Source organism: Nansenia antarctica, assembly GCF_963989245.1.
Source record: "Nansenia antarctica genome assembly, chromosome: 3".
Lineage (NCBI taxonomy): Eukaryota > Metazoa > Chordata > Actinopteri > Argentiniformes > Microstomatidae > Nansenia > Nansenia antarctica.
Genome location: NC_137688.1, coordinates 59,794,031 through 59,813,809, shown reverse-complemented (window position 1 = coordinate 59,813,809; position 19,779 = coordinate 59,794,031). Strand labels below are relative to the sequence as shown.

Sequence of the window (19,779 nt, the reverse complement as noted above, 5' to 3'; positions counted from 1 at the left end):
TACAATTTGTCTTAAGTAAGTGAATACATCATTCATCATACATACGTCATTCAAGTAAGACTTTTGTGTGGGTGTTTGTGTGTGTATGTGTCAGAATCAAGGCCGACGGCACAACATGTGAGTGCGTGCATATAATTGCGTGTGTGTGCACATGTATGTGTGTGTGTGTGTGTGTGTGTGTGTGTGTGTGAGTGTGTACTCTCTGAAGGTCACACAGATTCATCTCTAATGAATCCTGGGCCCTCTGTGATGGGGCTGTAGATGGCCGTTTCGCTCCACTAGTCTCTGATGGACAGACTGCACACCACTCGTCTCTCACCAGTGTAACATGTGACAGACACTCAGTGGCTTACAGACAGTCACAACATAGGTTTGATACCTCTGAGATGATCCTGTTGTCCGGACAAGTCTTCTCATGTTTGGGCTCTTGAACAGTATCCTTCCTGGTTTAGGTCTCTAACCCACAGTGCCTCACAGTGCAGCTTGTCTCTCTTTCTCTTGGGGATCCATATTTTTAAGCATGTCAGCGTTTTATAGCCCTGGTGACAAGGTTGCCACAGCAACATCCCGCTCTGCTCCCCTCCGCTGTTTCCGCTGGACACGTACAGTAGTGGTCTTACAGGCCTTGTCCGTCCTGCTGGTCTGTCTCACTTCCTGCTGTGACCACCTGAATGACAGCACTCTCCTTCCTGTGCATCAGACAGACACACAGACACAGGCAAGAGCAGGGAACCTCCCGTCTCTGTGCCAATAGCATACAGTACACTGCCCATAAGCCCTGTGTTTAATACAATAAAGAAGGTTTATTTGATCAGCCCTTAGAGAGAGATGTTCTGGTGCTACCTGTGGAGGGTACGGTAATAGAATTAGGTCTCATTCTTATTCTCTAGGTCTAGGAGACTGGAATCAGTGCAAACATTCAATTCTCTCCATGCATGGATTTTTTAATTTCACTAGCCCACTTTCCGTTGGGGGGGGGGCCCTAAACGGACATTGTTGTGTCGGCCTGCTGTTTGGGTCCACTGCCAGTAGCAAGTTCTTTTTATAGCCTGTTATTTTCTTCTTAGACAGCCTGTGATTCTCTCCTCCCTGCATCTGGGCTTGACTCATATCCTGCTATAGCTGTAGCTACCAGTATCTCTTTATCTGAATGAGCCTCAACCACCAGAATGGGAACCTCATCCACAATGTTTCCTACTTTGGGTAGCCATGTTGGGCCATTATTAAAGCAAACTCCAAACTGGTGCTGTGATCTCCATTGCTATCTGCACAGGTGTTGTATATAAGACCTCCATCTCCCCCCTCTCTGCTGCTGCTGCGGGGGGCGCAGGACAGATGGAACAGTACATAACAGAACAGCCTAATTAAGTGAGTGGAACACTTCTAAAAAATCCCAGATGTGGAATTCCATCGCAAAATCATGGGAATCAGTCAGGAAGCAGGGTGTACTGTCTTTTAGCTAGGCAGCCCAATTTGCATCAGCTATAATAATAATAATAATAATAATAATAATAATAATAATAGTAATAATAATAATAATAATAATAATACATTAGACTTATATAGCGCTTTTCTAGACACTCAAAGACGCTTTACAAACTGAAAAGATTGAGTAGTAATAATAAAAAGAAACAAAAAAGAAAAGAAAAGAAAGTATATGGGCCTAATTAAGCTAGTGCTGGGGACACATGGGAAGGGGAGGGGGAGAGGGTTAACTGGTGAAGGCAAGCTTGAAGAGGTGGGTTTTGAGGGCCTGTTTAAATGTTGGGAGGGTGTTGGCCTGTCTGATGTGGTTGGGGAGGGTGTTCCAAAGGGATACACAGCTATCAGTGTCCTCAAAGCACACAGCATCCATGATTGCCCCTTGCTAAAGTGAATGAAACAAATAGGCCATTAAAACACTATGTGCTTCTCACGGCGTGTCGCCTCCGGACATAACGGAGACAAACCAAATGTAATCATATAATTTGCTCTCGAGGTAGCTGAACATATTGAAGATAGAAAATAATGCAGATATCCATCAAAAATGGCAAATTGCCAGCATGCATACTCTACCGAGCAAAGTTGCAGTAATAATGCCCCCTGGTTGTCAGCTCTGACTGAAGGTAGATTGCTTATTTGCAGAGAGCTTGAAAAATGACAGCGTCTGATGAAAAATGTCTTATTACTTACACACTCTAGAGAGGGATGGTGTAACTACACCCTTGGAGTGGCTCTATTGGGTCTCCGCTGGGTGTCATTCACCTGTTTGCTTGACATAGGAGTTCCTTGAATGTATGATCATCAGAATCATGGAATTCATGGAAAACAAGAATAATTGCCTTATGTAGAGATGCACCTGTAACAGGGGAGGCTGATGGAGACAGAAATCTGAGGCCCGTCCTCTGATTTCGACCACAACCAGCCTCTCCTGACCTGTAGAGTAGGGCCGAGTCACAATACATATTTCAATTGAAAGCCTTTTAAATACTTAAAATAGCAGTGATACTGTACGCAGACCTGCTGTGAAGTATGTGAGCTGCAGATGTACTTTGTATTGCACTCCCAAAAACAACCTCTAAAAGCAGACTACAGCAGCGCTTAGGTGGCGTAGCGGACTAACCGTTGACCACGTAACCGCAGGGTTCCCGGTTCGATTCCGGCCGTAGACATATCCTGCATGTCATCCCTTCTCTCTCTCTCTCACCCATCCTTCCTGTCAAAACCTCTACTGTCTCTATCACAATAATGTGACAATGCCTTCGACACAGTCAATCACCAGATCCTTCTCTCCATCCTCTCAGACCTGGGCATCTCTGGCACCGCACACTCCTGGTTTTCTTCCTACCTGGCGGGCCGCTCCTACCAGGTGACCTGGAGAGAATCGCTATCTTCTCCACGAACCCTCTCCACTGGAGTTCCCCAGGGTTCCGTCCTAGGGCCCCTACTCTTCTCCCTCTACACCAAGTCTCTTGGCTCGGTAATCTCTTCACATGGGCTCTCCTACCACAGCTACGCAGACGACACTCAACTCTTCCTGTCCTTCCCCCCGTCTGATGTACACGTGGCAACCCGTATCTCAGCATGTCTCGCTGACATTTCAACTTGGATGGCTGACCACCATCTCAAGCTCAATCTTAACAAGACCGAGCTCCTCTTCATCCCCGGGAAAGCCTGCCCTCTCCAAGACTTCTCCATCACAGTGGAGAACTCTACTGTAACCCCCTCCCTGACAGCCAAGAACCTTGGAGTGATCCTGGATAACCGACTATCCTGTGCGGAGAACATTGCAGCAACGGCTCGCTCCTGCAGATTCCTCCTCTACAACATCAGAAGGATACGACCATTCCTTACCAGAGAGGCAGCGCAACTCTTGATCCAGGCACTGGTCATCTCCCGCCTGGATTACTGCAATGCACTCCTGGCTGGGCTCCCCGCTTCAGCCATTAGACCTCTGCAGCTCATCCAGAATGCTGCTGCCCGGCTGGTATTCAACCTCCCCAAATACTCGCATGTCACCCCTCTCCTTCGCACCCTGCACTGGCTCCTGATAGCAGCTCGCATCAGATTCAAGACCCTGGTGCTTGCATACCAGGCAGCTAAAGGGACAGCCCCTGCCTACCTGAAGGAAATGGTAACCCCCCAAACCCCTGCCCGCTCACTCCGCTCCTCCACCTCGGCTGGCCGACTGGCCCCACCTCCTCTACACAGCAGTCGGGCTGCCCGATCACGTCTCTTCACAACACTGGCTCCCCGCTGGTGGAATGAGCTCCCCACGGCTGTCAGAACGGCAGAGTCACTACCCATCTTCCGTCGTAGACTGAAGACCCATCTCTTCAGGTTACATCTTAACTGCTCCTCCTGAGACATCTTCCGACCCTCACCACTACGTCTCCTAAATACACCCGCTTTCCCCTCTACTGTGTCCCTAGAACTTCTATTGCCCCCATTGTACTGTTTCTCAGTTTCTCCAGTAAAAAAATAAAAATAAATAAATAAATTAATTTAGTAGAAGGCGATAATAGGGAGAAGGTTTTTCCTCCTATCAGTGGCCCCGGGCCCGAGCTAGAGTACTCTTCCTGCAACGAATGGTGGACTGCTGATTCACATGCTTAGTATTCAAATGTATTGATTGTAAGTCGCTTTGGAATAAGGCGTCTGCTAAATGCCAAAAATGTAAATGTAAATGTAAATAAAAAGAAACATATAAAAAGACTACAGTATATCCTGTAATTGTAGAATCAAGAGCTGTCTTACACTGTGCATTAATTAACGTCAGATGGTCTCTTGGGGATAAAAAAAAAAAAAACGTTTACAACAAACAACGTAAAACACTGTTAGGGCAAATGCCATGTTTTTGATTTTTTTTACATCAGCTAATTTCTCTCTTTTTTTTATAATGAAGGGAAGCGGCAGCTAGACCATGCCATATTAAACTGTCAAAAAAACCAACATATAGGTTGCTAGGAGAGGAGTTTCCATAGAAACAACATACAGTACAAGGCAATCGTAACTTGGGCCCACTTTTGTATGCGTATTGCTGTAGTGTGATGTTAATAGATGTAACCAGAGCCAAAGATATTCATGTGTAATATTAATATGCTCTGTGTGCAGCTAACCCGCAATGATGATGCCAACTTCATAGGGAGGACCTCCATGGACTGCTTTATTTGATCCTCTGTACTCCGTCATTCACTTACAGTATTCTTTCCAGTAATGTATGTTCATTGGTTAACCTCTAATGGTTCCATTCATCCATCATCATTAATAGCTTTAGATAGATTAGAGCTGCCGACACTGCATATCTCAACACTGGAAAGGAGGGTACATAAGCTAGCTAGTACACATGTGTTCCCCACTCAGTCATCATGCCATTGATTTGACATTACTGTGATCTGATTATCTACTAAATTAAAGATTGTTCCATTTGGTATTTTTTCGGATTGTTTTACGGATTGTTTTAAAGCTTGTTGTAGACATCCTATTGTGGCTTAGCACATGGTGCCAATGTCATGTCCTCTTTCAATATTTTGAGTTACAGTATGCTTACTTTTAGAATTGCTTATTAAATATTTCATTCCTTGTCTGAGTGACCTCGTTCCTCAGCCTGCCATCATGTTTTTTGGATGTTGCAATTGTCCCAAAAAGGAAACTCTTGCTCGCTTGCCAATCTAAGAGCTCCTGGCCAGCCCATGTTTGTTGTGGCTGCCATATCATTTTGATTTAAGTCCCCTTAGGATGATAAGTTGGGTTAACTTCATCTAAAGTCTATTCAAATTCATAAAGTAAGTTGTTCTGATTCAATTTGAATCAACTCAAAACTCAAATCAACTGCTCAGTAAATGGTTCTACCATGAACCCTCTGCTATTTTCTCATGTCTTCATATTAACTTTGGTTGTCTTTGCTTTTCTATTATTATTATTATAATGCATATTGAACCCTTTTAGGGTAACCCTTCTTTTTTTCCAAAGACATTTGGAGGGTTATAAATGGTGCCCAAAAGGGTTCTTCAAAGGGAGACAAGAGTTAACCCTTTCTTTCTTTCTTTTTTCTGAGTGTACCACAAAACTCAAAAGTGAAGAACATTGATTGGCATTTCTAATTGTAAGGTGGAAGGGCGGACCTATAGACTTCAGTGGATGACAGTTCAACCACCCTAAAAAAGTCACTTGCTTGAACATAACATCACAGGTACAACATCACAGGTACATATGTAAGTGATATAATGCAACAGAAAGAACAGGAATTCACAATGAACCACAGAGTATAAAAGGGGCTTTCTATCCTTTGAGTCCTACCTTGTAATTTTGTGGTAATTTTGTCTCTCATCATGACTAATAAGTGGTTGTCAGTATACTTGTTACAGAAAACAAAAAGGTCCTCCATTTAAATGTGATAGAGGTATGGCAAGACAACAGGGAAACTTATTTCAGGTAACTGATTGTGATTGTAATTCCAGTTTGGAAACACAGATAGTGATTAGATGTTCCAAGCCACTGTTCAATAGTGATGTCTTTAGGTGCAGTTTCCATGGAGACGTGTCAACACATTCCCGCTCAGTTCTGACATATAGAGTGAGGCAAGTTGGCGAGCTCTCCAAACTGGAGACGCCTACAGTTTTCTTCTGTCTCTCTCTTTTCAAGAGAAAAGATCAGTGTCATCATTGTCCATTAATATAACCAGCTTTTTTGGGTATTTATTAGTGCTGGTTAAATCCTTATGGTGGTGACCTTTGAAAACAAAGGTATGACACTGTATGCCACCTGTAAAAGTCTACTGAACATCATATAGTGTAGTACTGTAGTAGAGGTAGGATAAGGGTTTGGCTGAGATGGACTTGGGGCTGATTTGAAAAGCCAATAGAATATCAGTGCTTATTTTCCCACTAGCTTATGGTTGGCTCGCAGTGTCATATCTAGTTAGCACTTGAAGTGCTTCTCAGGAACAGATCGAACAACGGTTGAACCTCACCTTATGAGGATATTCCGCCTTTAATTCCAGACCTATCTGAATGCAAAATTTACTATACCAAAATGTCTTGTATCCCATAATTACTCTTTCACCCAGGACCCCCCCAACATACTGTGCATACACACATACAGTGCCTTGCAAAAGTATTCACCCCCCTTGGCTTTTTACCTATTTTGTTCCATTACAACCTGTAATTTAAATGTTTTTTTAATCAGAATTGTATTTGATGAATCTGCACAAAATAGTCTTAGTTTTGAAATGAAATGAGAAATATATATATAAAAAAAGAATTTAAAAAAATAAAGAACTGAAAATTGGCATGTGCATATGTATTCACCCCCTTTGTTATGAAGCCCCTAAAAAGTTCTGGTGCAACCAATTACCTTCAGAACAGGGGCGGATTTAGGATCGTAGGAGATCCGGGGCTTAGCCCAGAGGGAGAATATAATGTGCGCGCAGAGCGCGCAGGAAAAATTTGCCTTCAACCTTCAACTTACCACCAACTTAAAGCGGACAAAAGGCACTGGAGAACACATATACATTCACACCCTTTAATGAAGCAAACTAATTGTGGTGGTTCTGGGCACAGAGGGAGGTCAGCACACGTAGCTCCCCCTGTCAGTCACCATCATTTATATTTGTATAGAATTACATAATTGATGAGCTGAGGCTAGTTATGTTACAGTATGTATATCAGGGAAGACTCTGTGCTCACCACTTATATTGTATTTAGAGTCTTGTCCTGTGTTATATGACGATATTACATGTATTGTTGGCCTGTGTATAGTACTGTGAAATCAAATCCCCACTGGGACATTAAACAAACTTAGTTAGTTAGCGTTACATCTTAGGATAGATTTGAGTCATGTTCTGTATACATACAGACTACCATAAGGGCATACTTAATGTGGTTACTCCATGTTTACTAGCTGTAACATTAATGTTACATCATTCTTTTTCACTTGTTACTCAGTTACTCAACGTTATGTTATGATAGCCAGCTAGCATTAGCAAACCGGAAAAGTAGTGTCAGTGAGTCAGTCACCTTTCTAATAAGATTCACAAGCCTGAAACATCATCTATGTCATCACTGCTGGTGATGTCATTGTTGTCAGCTGCTGATACTGCTGCTGCAACAAGGCGCTTGTTTTGTTGAAAACAACTTTGGGATATCCATCTTTACAATTTTGCAAGTCAGGCACTGATTGAAATCACTTCTTCTTCAGGGCAGGGCAGGCTACGCAGTACGCAGGCTAATGTCGCGCAGCTGCTGCCTCTCTGTTGGACTCCGGTACTGCACGTTACTCACGAGAGTTTTTTATTTTTTATTTTTTTTAAGTAAAACATTCGGGGCTTTTCAGAAAACATCCGGGGCTTGAGCCCAAGTAGCCACCCCCTAGCGCCGCCCCTGCTTCAGAAGTCACATAATTAGTGAAATTAAGTCCACCTGTATGCAATCTAAGTGTCACATGATCTGTCAGTATATACACACCTTTTCTGAAAGGCCCCAGAGGCTGCAACACCTAAGCAAGAGGCACCACCAACCAAACACTGCCATGAAGACCAAGGAACTCCCCAAACAAGTCCGGGACAAAGTTGTTGAGAAGTACAAGTCAGGGTTGGGTTATAAACAAATATCCAAATCTTTGATGATCCCCAGGAGCACCATCAAATCCATCATAATCAAATGGAAAGAACATAGCACCACAACACACCTGCCAAGAGAGGGCCGTCCACCAAAACTCACGGACCGGGCAAGGAGGGCATTAATCAGAGAGGCAGCATAGAGACCAAAGGTAACCCTGGAGGAGCTGCAGAGTTCCACAGCAGAGACTGGAGTATCTGTCCATAGGACCACAATTAGCCGTACACTCCATAGAGCTGGGCTTTATGGAAGAGTGGCCAGAAAAAAGCCATTACTTTCAGCTAAAAATAAGAAAACGCTATGTCTGGCGCACACCCAACACATCCCATCACCCCAAGAACACCATCCCCACAGTGAAACATGGTGGTGGCAGCATCATGCTGTGGGGCTGTTTTTCAGCAACAGGGACTGGGAAACTGGTCCGAGTCGAGGGAAAGATGGATGGTGCTAAATACAGGGATATTCTTGAGCAAAACCTGTACCAGTCTGTAAGTGATTTGAGACTAGGACGGAGGTTCACCTTCCAGCAGGACAACGACCCCAAGCATACTGCTAAAGCAACACTTGAGTGGTTCAAGGGGAAACATATACATGTGTTGGAATGGCCTAGTCAAAGCCCAGACCTCAATCCAATTGAGAATCTGTGGTCAGACTTGAAGATTGCTGTTCACAAGCGCAAACCATCAAACTTGAATCACATCTTCAAAGTTGTAGGCATATTCTGTAAATTAAATGATGCAAACTTTCAAACAATCCATTTTAATTCCAGGTTGTGAGGCAACAAATCATGAAAAATGCCAAGGGGGGTGAATACTTTTGCAAGGCACTGTACATACAGTACACACTCCAGCAGAGTAAAGGTGGATACATAGGGATGCTACAACTTAATTCCTACAACTGTCATTGTATGTCTCTATCACTGGAAGGCCAGGCAGGCATATTGTAAGAGGTTTTTTGAGAGTGCTCTCAGTGAGCAGTGATAGACTACAGCTCCCTATTAGGTCTACCTTCCGATGGGGGGCGTATAGACTCAGGCTGCTGGAGTGTGTGGCATCACAATGACATGAGCCAGTGTCTGCCAATGTGAGCGAAGCAGTAGGAGGGAGAGTGGGAGAGGAAATCAAATGTGAATACAAAAACTGCCGCAAAGCATTTCTCAATAGTTTTTGGCTCAGTTGCAGGGTCTATCGCTCTCTGCTTACATAATGTTTCGCTACTGTACCACCCAGTATATCTCAGCAGCGCAACCTGACTGACTACTATAATAGCACTGCTTCCTCCTTGTGTCAATGTTGTTGGTGGGGGATGGCTTCCATTAAAGCAGACTTGGATGTGTCTTAAATGAAGATAGAGAAACATTTTGTTCAGCTGCCTTTAAAAAAGATGGTTTCCCTTCAGGAGTAACAGCTACAGTGTTGCTGTGTGATAAGGCTCTTTACAGAGGTGAATTTTGCTGTTCGCTTTTGATTCAAACACACTCTAGTACCTAACACAACACTCATAGACTGGCTGTAACCATTCTCCTGTTGATGTTCAGAACATCTGCAGAGCGGTGTCAATCTCACACACCGAATGATGGTTAGACCAGGGGTCGACCATGGCCCAGCGATGATGGGTTTGAAAATAGTCTAAGCGAGTAATAACGCATTGATTCGGATTCGGACACCATCTCCCTGCTGTGATCAATGAAATGTTTGGGGGGCTGTTATTTTTAACTGTGTGATTCTCATGCTACAGGAGGCCCGCCTCTCTCTCTCTCTCGCTCGCTCTCTCTCTTCTTCTCTCCAGCGTTCGCTAGCTAGCACACTGGTGGGGAGGAGGAAGGACTTGTTCATGCCAAGTTATGCAACATCTCTGGAGAAGCTCGGCAAGCAGGCTGGGCCTGTACTGTGGCATGCATACAGTAGCTGTAGCATAGTAGGAAAAGGCCTGTTGATCATGTACTACAGCTGTTATATTACCACTGATATCGCCCTCATCAATGTTTCATAGACTTCCAGCGTGGATTATACATTCTGAACCTCTAAGGTCCTTCAGTGGCCTCAGGGTTTGAACAGGCTCACCTGGGATCCTGCTTACTGCTGCAGTGCTACAGTACCTGGGATAATGTTGCTGGGTGTTCACATGAACTGCATATCACGTGCCCATCAGTGTCTTTTGATTCGACGATGTAAGTGTGTTTTGGGCAGGATTCATTTAAAGCACTTTGAGCTGCAACGTTTGCAGGAAAAGGGCTATACAAATCAAACATATTATTATTAGTTATTTTCACAGACCCCTGATTTTTCAAGTACATTTTGTCGAAGATAACTTGAATAATTTTCTTCAGCGACTAACAATAGAATACTTGGAGTTAAATTACTTGTTTTGTGACACTAGTCTCAATGTTTATCATAAGTGCTTTTGGAAGCTGTTGTTCATGAGGACGTTGATTATAGAGCAATCAGAACACCCAGAGATTTGAGGCAATCAGGATTCCGGACCGTGGTGGGGTGACTTTGGTGAAATGCAAATATGCTTGATAATGATATCATTAGAATGTAGAGCAAACAGATCTCATTGTACTGAATCTGGGTAAAATTATTGAGATATATGACATATATCTGATATATGACGGGGCGGCTGTGGCGCAGGAGGTAGAGTCGGCGTCTAATGGTCGGAAGGTCGGCGGTTCGAGCCCCGGCTGGCCACATGTCGAAGTGTCCTTGGGCAAGACACTGAACCCCAAATTGCTCCCAGTGAGCGGGCCGGCGCCTTGCATGGTAGCTTGCCGCCATTGGTGTGTGAATGTGTGTGTGAATGGGTGAATGAGAGGCCGTTGTAAAGCGCTTTGGATAAAGGCGCTATATAAGTCAGTCCATTTACCATTTATGACACATAAGATGTACATAGGCTAGTAGTCCAGACCACTGCAGTATCAGACAAAAAGTCTTCTAGAATTGATTTTGACTATTACATATGACATGTCACCAACAACCAAGGATTCCAACTTGGACTGTTCCTGTGCATTATACAGTTGTCTTTCAAACCTATTTAATGCACAGGAACAGTCCGGATTGTGAATGTAGTCAGGTTTGGATGGTTCTACCCTATTAGAGTGTAATCCAGTCATGCACCCACTAAGAATTCATCCTTGTCTGGTCTGTGGAGTGATATTGGGTAGCTTGGGTGACGTGGGTTCATGTGGCTGTTCGGCTATCCTGTGTTTTAATGCTTTACAATGGTAATTAGCCTGCAGGCTGAGCTGGAGAGAAACTCTAATGGTATGGCAGTAATGGTGGGTTGAGTGGTTGTGGGTCACTGAGGCCATCGACTGTAGGTTGGGTTAGAGACCTCCTTTATCTCCCACTATACATCTAACCACACAGAAGAAGGGTGGTGGACAGCCATTTCTTACGCTGATGCAGCCCTATAGGCTAGTTCTGCAACGTTTGCAGGAAAAGCGATATACAAATAAAAGTTATTATTATTATTATTATTATTATTATCTGCATCAGCCTAAGAAATGGCTGTCCAACACCCTTCTTCTGCGTGGTTATATATATATATATATTGGATCAACAGTGTTTTTTCATGGTAGATGCCAAGTGGGATGCTTGGGACAAACCCAAACCCTTAACACTAGAAGAGCCGTGAGGGGTCACAGTGACCCCTGTGAGTAAAATAAAGAATCTATCTTTGCACTCTATAAAATTTCAGGACCATCCTTTCATTACTTTTCCTAGATATGTGCATTCTACCACCCAGTATCCTTACATTTTCAAAATCACTTCAGGATAAGATAGTATAAAGCTGTTTTTCTGTGTAGGAGGCAGGCTAAAAAAAAGAAGCGCCTTCTAGTGATCTCTGTGTGTAAATAGCAGATTTACATTCTAAAAAGTGGGTCTATTTGACCCCCAAGACGGCTCTACTAGTAGGTAAAATAGGCACGGCTGTTGTAGTGTTAACCCTACCCTTACCATGTATTCATTTGCCTAGAGTTGTTTTTGTTTAATCCTGGGGATGTCCTATCATAATCGATTGCAGTTAAGCATGCAATGTGAACCAGGATGTATAGAAATCAACGTGCAACCCTGCATAGAAATCAACTTGCCTACACGGCAGTGAGATCAAGAATTCATTTAATTTGTTAGTTTTAATAAATCTTTCCAATGATTCAGGCTCTCTCTATTTAAGCATCCTTGGACAAAGTGTAGATATGTTTGATTCTAGTTTCAGACTTCCCTCAGAGCGACATACAGTGTTACTCTAAGTTCTCTGATTGATGCCAGATAGTGTTCATATTGTAGTTTGAAATCGACCGGCCCGGTTCTGCTGCTTGGCTTTCACATTGAACCTTTTTCTTAGTCATACACCACTATTCGGTTGTTAAGTCGTGACGTGTTTCCGGGTCCAAAGTTGGCTGAGGCGCTCCCTTTGAAATGCCTCAGTAATAATAATTCATTATATTTATATATAGCGCTTTTCCGAGGCTCAAAGACCCTGACAATATGGGGAAAACGGGAAAGTGCTGTGTCCCTTGTTGTACGAATAGATCCGAGTCTAAAAAACGGTTGAACTGTCATTCTACACTGGTACTCTGGTGCGGGGAATTTCTGGTTTGGACCCGGAAATTGCTAAACGTCACGTTTGACGTCAGACTTAACAACCGAAATGAATGCAAGCAGGGTGGGGGTCTAATGTGCTTCAATTAGCTACGTACTGTACGTTTAGGAAAGGATGTGAAGAACTCCAGCTTTGGGGCATTTATGCATATTGATCGAAAGGGCCAAAGTGCCATGGGTTATTGGAGAGGGAAGCCTGCGTTCGAGGAGGCCTTGCTGTGTGGGTGGTGTATCTCACCCCAGCCTGCAGAGTTATACTGATTACACCACATAATGACCCCTTGGCCATCGCTCATGTGGAAACACTACTATAGGCCACTGGGCGCTAACGGCGCTACGGTGTTAGCCAATAATAATTTGTGTCGTGTGTGTGTGTGTGTGTGTGTGAGTGTACAGTACAGTACATGTGCATATTGTATATGCTAGGCAATATATGGAGGACTATACATGCTTGACTATTGCTTGCCTCATTTTGACACATTCAGTTGCCTTGGCAACTACAGAGCCCATCTCATCTGCTTTGCTGTGCTGCATTGTAGGGAGAGAGAGAGAGAGAGAGAGAGAGAGAGAGAGAGAGAGAGAGAGAGAGAGAGAGAGAGAGAGAGAGAGAGAGCAAGCCAAGGTTTGATTCTTACACTGCAGGTGCAGTACAGTGACTGTTTTCCAAGGCTGCCAAGCAACTTGACCTCCGATCCTCAAAATGTTCCCTCAATGTATACAGAGCTTTGGATTGGGCTGTCATATTGGCAGTGGATTTTAGGGGTTAGTGATTCACTAGTGCTGATTGACTGCTCTGTCACGTCTGTCTACTGAGTTACACTACATTATTGCCTGTCACTACTCTATCGAGGCATGTACTCCCTTCGTATATATTGATAGCTACAGATATGGGTTGGGCTCTTTGTAGCATTGTTCTGCATTTGGGCAGCTCTGTGAAGGACACTGAATTTCTAGGATGCAACACATGATAGAACTTATTTTATTGATCATTATAGCGAGTGGTTTTAACTCTACTGAGGATTATAATTGCTTTACTGTGTGTGTGTGTGTGTGTGTGTGTGTGTGTGTGAGTGTGTGTGTGTGTGTGTGTGTGTGTGTGTGTGTGTGTGTGTGTGAGTGTGTGTGTGGGTGTGTGGGTGGGTGTGTGGGTGCGTGCATTCATGTGTGTGTGAGCGTGCGCATGTTCCCATGCCTGAGCGTGGTATAGAGGAGGGCTTCCCTTAAATCATGTAAGACCTGCAACATAGACCACATAACAATGGCAGAAACACAACAGCCATATTGCCATCCAATTGTATTGTATGTACGTGTATCATATCACCATTTTTTTTCAAGACAGGTTCCTCCTGAACAGCCTTGAAAAAAATCCTATTATGTTTTTTTCTGAGTTTTTCTGCAGCGGTTGCCATGACAACTGTGCATTTTATTTCAGGCTCTTTTTATAACAGCGCAAGGGATCAGAGTTCCTAAACATTATGTAAGATGGGATTTAGTCATGACGGGGGTTTCCTGCAGCAGGACAACACACTGTCTTAACAAATGAATTACGGTGTATTGATACAGATACATCATTATTACATCATTATACATCTAAAGCCCAATGTACACGGCGTGCGATTTTGTCGCACCGCCGAATTCGATTCCATTGTTTTGAATGCATCTCAATGAGACAATGCACACGGCGTGCGATGCGATATTGTCGCACGACAACATTCGATTCTCCATTCACATTCATTAATTCATTGGTGTGAATTGAGAATCGAATGTTGTCGTGCGACAAAATGTGCGCGCCGTGTGCATTGGGCTTAAGGCAATGATTGAGGCTTACTATTATTTTCGATCTTCCTCATCAACTTTTCCCAAATCTGGTTGGGAGCTCTTGTTCAGCCCAAATTATACTCCAGATTGCTGTTTCAAATTCGACAATTCCTTTTCTTACCCCTATTCCCTACCCTATGTTTTGGGTTGTTTGGTTGTTCCCTATTTTGCATGTTGTAGTAACTACACATTTTACTGTATTTAGTTGTGTACAGGGTTGTTAGTGTATCCGATTGTGTCATGTACCTAATACATTTTTCATGTTGGAAATTCAACTTTCAATGAATGACATTCTGTAGGGCTTTGTAATGGCTTCAGTGGTCCAGAACTGGTACTGCAAGTGCAAGTGATCATATTGCAGATGTAAAGCAATGTTAACTCAGGCAGGTTTATGGAAGACTCTTCAGGAGGCTTAGGGAAGGGAGAGGAGAGAAGAAGAGGGGAGAGAGGAGAGGAGGCGTTCCTCTGGGCCTCTCTAGATCCGCTAAAGCCCAAAGAATGATTCGCCTGATCCTCTCAGCCTGGCTCAACCGGTCTTTACACTGCTGGTGGCGGAGATGGAACAGACACTTGTCTGTTTTAGATACACATGACACGGGAGTCAGGGGTATACAGCCTCACAGGCCCCAGGTTTCTAGAACACTTCTATTATGACATGTCACCTTTAGATATGAGTGCTTTTACTTCCATTTTGAATGTAATATCCTCCATTTTGCTGCAACGTTTGCAGGACAAGTGCTATACAAATACAAGTTATTATTATTATTATTATTATTATTATTATTATTATTATTATTATTATTATTATTATTTGATGGGCAATAACTCACACTTAACATGCTCTCATCATGACAATCCTAAGACCCTCCCTGAGATAACCCTGAGCTGGATATGGAAAAGTGTCAGTGAGAGTGGGATGAGTGAATTTGCACCCACGTACGCAGGCACGCACATAAAGCAGACACACACACAGACATACACACACACACACACACACACACACACACACACACACACTGTACACCAGGATCTTTGCTAGAGTTTCCTGGTATGAGGGGATCCCCGTATACATACATCCACACACACAAACACACACACACACACACACACACACACACACACACACACACACACACACATAGGGCTTTCACACCGGCAAAGAACTGTTCCGGTTTGCGTTCGCGTTCGGGAACCTCCGAACCTTGGTGTTGTCTGGCGAACCAGCCCGCGTTCATACCAGTGTAACCATAACCATCCTCGTCATCAACGCCGGGTGATGAAGGGGTGGGATAAACAAAAATGTCACAACTAGATGGCAGCTACTTCACTGGAAATTAGGATAATATCTTCCACTACAGTATCTGAAATAAACACTATTTTCTATGAAACGAAACAAAATACACTTTCTACACGCGTTCTCTTACTAACCAGCTGCTCCATTGCTGGAATAGAATAGAATAGGCTTACAAAATGGGCGTTCACGCGATTTGTCTCCTTCCTTCTTGCTGGTCTTTGCAGCCTAGAATATGACATACCCACTGACGACGTGACTGTTCTACGTTTTGGTTCCCGCTTAAGAACCTCTATTTTCTGGTTTTCAGTGTCCCAACCGGAGTTTTGGTCTGAATGTGCCGGCCGGTTCCAGACTTGAAGGTTCTTTGCCGGTGTGAAAACCCTAACACAGATCCCTGGCCATCCATTACATTACTTCCATCAATGAATTAATCAGTCAATCAATACATTTTGTGTGTGTCTTGCAAGTCATTCAATTAAACTTGAATCATTCAGCTCTCATACAGTTGTTTGAAGTCAGCACAGCAGGTATTGACTTAATAGACATTTGGACTTGGAACTGAGAGATACTTTCTTAAGGTCACTGAATGCATTTAAACGGATCTGAGCATTAATATCACGTCTCTCTCTCTCTCTCTCTCTTTCTTTCTCTCTCTCTCTCTCCCCCTGCTCTTTCTATCTAATAGACCAGCAGTATTCACCTTGGTCCCCGTCTGGACACTTCGATGAAGACAGACGCCTCCCTCCACCCAGGAACATGAAGGGCTTATCGGGCGGCCACTCCCAGCACCAGATCCCCTCCCCCCACGGTCTGGAGTTTGACTATCCCCACGACCTCCATGGCCACCATGGCTCCGACGCCCGCCACTCCTCCTACCTGCTCAGCCCCACAGAGAGCTGTCCCATGGACTACCACCACCGCTACTCCCCCCGCAGCTCCATCCACTCCGACTGCATGATGATGTCCCCCGTCATGATGCCCTCGTCGGCGCCCGTCGACCACGTCTCCAGCAGCACCTTCCCCAGAATGCACTACAGCTCCCAGTACTACGACTCGGCCACGCGGGACGACTGTGCCGCCATCACCGCCTCCGCCACCTCCGCTGCCGCTGCTGCCGCCGCCGCTGCCGCCTCCCACCACGGCGGCGGCAACAAGAGCAACCGCATCCCCGCCAACCTGCTGGACCAGTTTGAGAAGCAGATGCCGCTCCACCGCGACGGCTTCCACACGCTGCAGTACCAGAGGACGTCCACCACCACCACCACGGAGCAGCGCAGCGAGAGCCCCGGGCGCATCCGCCACCTGGTCCATTCGGTCCAGAAGCTCTTCACCAAGTCCCACTCCCTGGAGGGCTCGTCCAAGATGAACGGCACCAAGGGGGACGGGGGAGGGGGGGGAGGAGGGGGCCACCACCACCACCACCACAGCCATCACGGCAGCAAGCACGGCGGCAGCAGCAAGAGGAGCAAGAGCAAAGAGCGCAAGCAGCAACGCTCGGGGGTGGGCGGCTGGTGGAGCTCCGACGACAACCTGGACAGCGACAGCACCTACCGCACGCCCAGCGTCATGTCGCGTCACCACGGCGACCACACCGCCCACTGCTACCCGGACTCCTCCATGCACAGTCACTTCGGGGACCTGTCCCTCAAGACGTCCAAGAGCAACAACGACGTCAAGTGTTCGGCGTGCGAGAGCATGGCCATGGCGCCCGAGGGCAAGTTCATGAAGAGGAGCTCCTGGTCCACGCTGACTGTCAGCCAGGCCAAGGAGGCCTACCGCAAGTCCTCCCTCAACCTGGAGAAACCCATGATGCACACAGACCTGAAGCCCTCGCTACGGGCTTGTCACTACTTACAGGTGAGTGCTATGACCTGAAACGATGTTATGTTGTGGTAGAATATATGCTGATATTACGGTATTACTGAAAAGCCTACAGAAGCATTTGTTGTGAGTGAAAAGCGTATTCATTAAACGCAGGGCAAAGGTTACACTGGGAGCTTTTCATGAAAGATGTTGAATGCTACTAAGATAGTAGGGTATGTGTGTGTGTGTGTGTGTGTGTGTGTGTGTGTGTGTGTGTGTGTGTAGGAGGAGCCAGGGGGGGCATTTATGGCAAAGCTTACGTATCAATCATACATCCAAGGATATCACAAACAATAACCTCAATTGATTGTATTGATCCCTAGAGAGGACCTCCAGAGTAAAATGCAATGATTGATGTATTGATCAGGGGGCCCGGTCAGTAAAACGCTTCTGATTGAACCTGTCCTTTCATTATTCTCTGGGGAACAATTTCAGCCCTTATGTGTGTAAGCCCAACGTACTCGATCTGTGCTCTCTATTGTGCGCTGCTGTGGGAGAGCTATTGTCTATTAAGATGGAGCGGTCAATGGAGTGAATCAATGTCACGGCGGAAGACACTCGGAGTGCTAGGGATCCTGCCTAGGACGTCACACAGGTTTTGTACCCGTTGGACAACCCGCTGTTTTTAACCACCCTGTTTTTAAACTGCAATCCCTGCACCTGTGTTTGTAAGGTGACATACCGTATCAGGTAGAACACACTGCTATTGTGATAGCAACACACGATTTCCACGTATTTTTTAGCGTTGTTGGTTTTTACCTTTTGTTACCCATCTGACACATTAAGCTTTGACCACATTAAGCTGTTCAGAACATCGTTTGCTTGCTTAAAGCTGAATTTGCGGAAGTATAACACTGTTTTGATGTTCAATAACAGAGGCGGACACCTATGAGCAGTACACTTGAAGGGAAAGTTGAAATAAATGTGTAATCAAATAAGCTTTAATCAGCTATCACTAACCATCTTCTGAGCCATTATTAACGTTATTTACGTTTCATTATGCTGTTATAGTATAGTACAGTCAGCTAATTATATTTCTAAAGCCTTCTACAAGAACCTGTAGGACCAGATGATGAGTTGTCGTGGCGACCAGGGTGGTTTATATGAAGGTGACCTAAGGCTGACAAACCCAGGGGGCTCGAAGGAGGAACGGTGAAGAGCGACGTTGTGTACTGAATTAAATACTGTGAGTCTCGACTGTCAGCTGCCATCAACTACTTCTTCCAGGGGAGGTAATTAGGCTAACGAGATCCAATTAGCTCCTAAGGCAACGGGTGTGGAAACGGGGGAGGACCTGATCAAGACGCTTACGGTGGAGCCTGCAGTGTAATAAAGTGTTACGTCAAGGCCAAAGGAGTCAGTGTGATTACGTTACTATTGCTCCAGTCTCCTGCTGTCTGAAAGCACATGGAGTCATGATTCTGTCACTGTGCAGTCCCCTTCTTACGTATATATGGACTTTTTTACACACATGGACATGATTTACTGTCGGGACAGATAGCGCCTGGTCTTTTCAGAAGGCAATAAAATCCAAGAAGTAGGGATGATGAAATGTTATTTTACTGACACGTTGTTACGCCTGTTCCATTCTCTTCACCCTCCTTCTCTTTTGAATGTCACGTACCCTCAGGGAAAACAACAATCTTGCACCTACAATTAGTCAATCACTAGATTATTATTCATTATTGTTTTCTATCACACAGAGCATTTCCCCTATTTTGAGACAACAGAGGGATGGGTGCAAAACTTTGGGCACCCCTAGACAAAATGCCTTTTAAAATTAATATCTTAGAAGTGAAAAGAAGCAAACCTAACCTCTAAATAGTACAACGGTAAACATGACACATTTTATCATATTTTAAAGCAAGATTATTATTTATTTATTTTTTACTTTTTACAGTTTCAAAATAATAAAACAAGGAAAAAGGCCTTGTGCAAACGTTTGGGAACTGTCAGCTAGTACCGTACTTTGTAACTCCTCCTTGGGCAACTATAACAGCTTGCAAACGCTTCCTGTAGCCAGCTAAGAGTCTTTCGATTCTTGTTTTGGGAATTTTTCTCCATTCTTTCTGGCAGAACACCTCTAGCTCAGAAATATTCTTCG

General features: G+C 44.6%; 2 protein-coding genes across 2 annotated transcripts in view; one reads left to right on the top strand and one right to left on the bottom strand.

Moving 5' to 3' along the window:
- The window catches only part of bpnt1 (bisphosphate nucleotidase 1), a 417,747-nt gene that overhangs the window by 116,498 nt on the left and 281,470 nt on the right, over positions 1-19,779 (bottom strand). The window lies entirely within an intron of this gene.
- Positions 16,503-19,779, top strand: part of LOC308153407 (disks large-associated protein 2-like) — a gene marked incomplete at its 3' end in the record, with an annotated part of 47,298 nt that continues 44,021 nt past the window's right edge. The window contains exon 1 of the mRNA XM_080526542.1: positions 16,503-17,669. Coding sequence (XP_080382668.1) covers positions 16,569-17,669 — 1,101 coding nt within the window. The 5' untranslated portion in view covers positions 16,503-16,568. The remainder of the gene's footprint in view (positions 17,670-19,779) is intronic.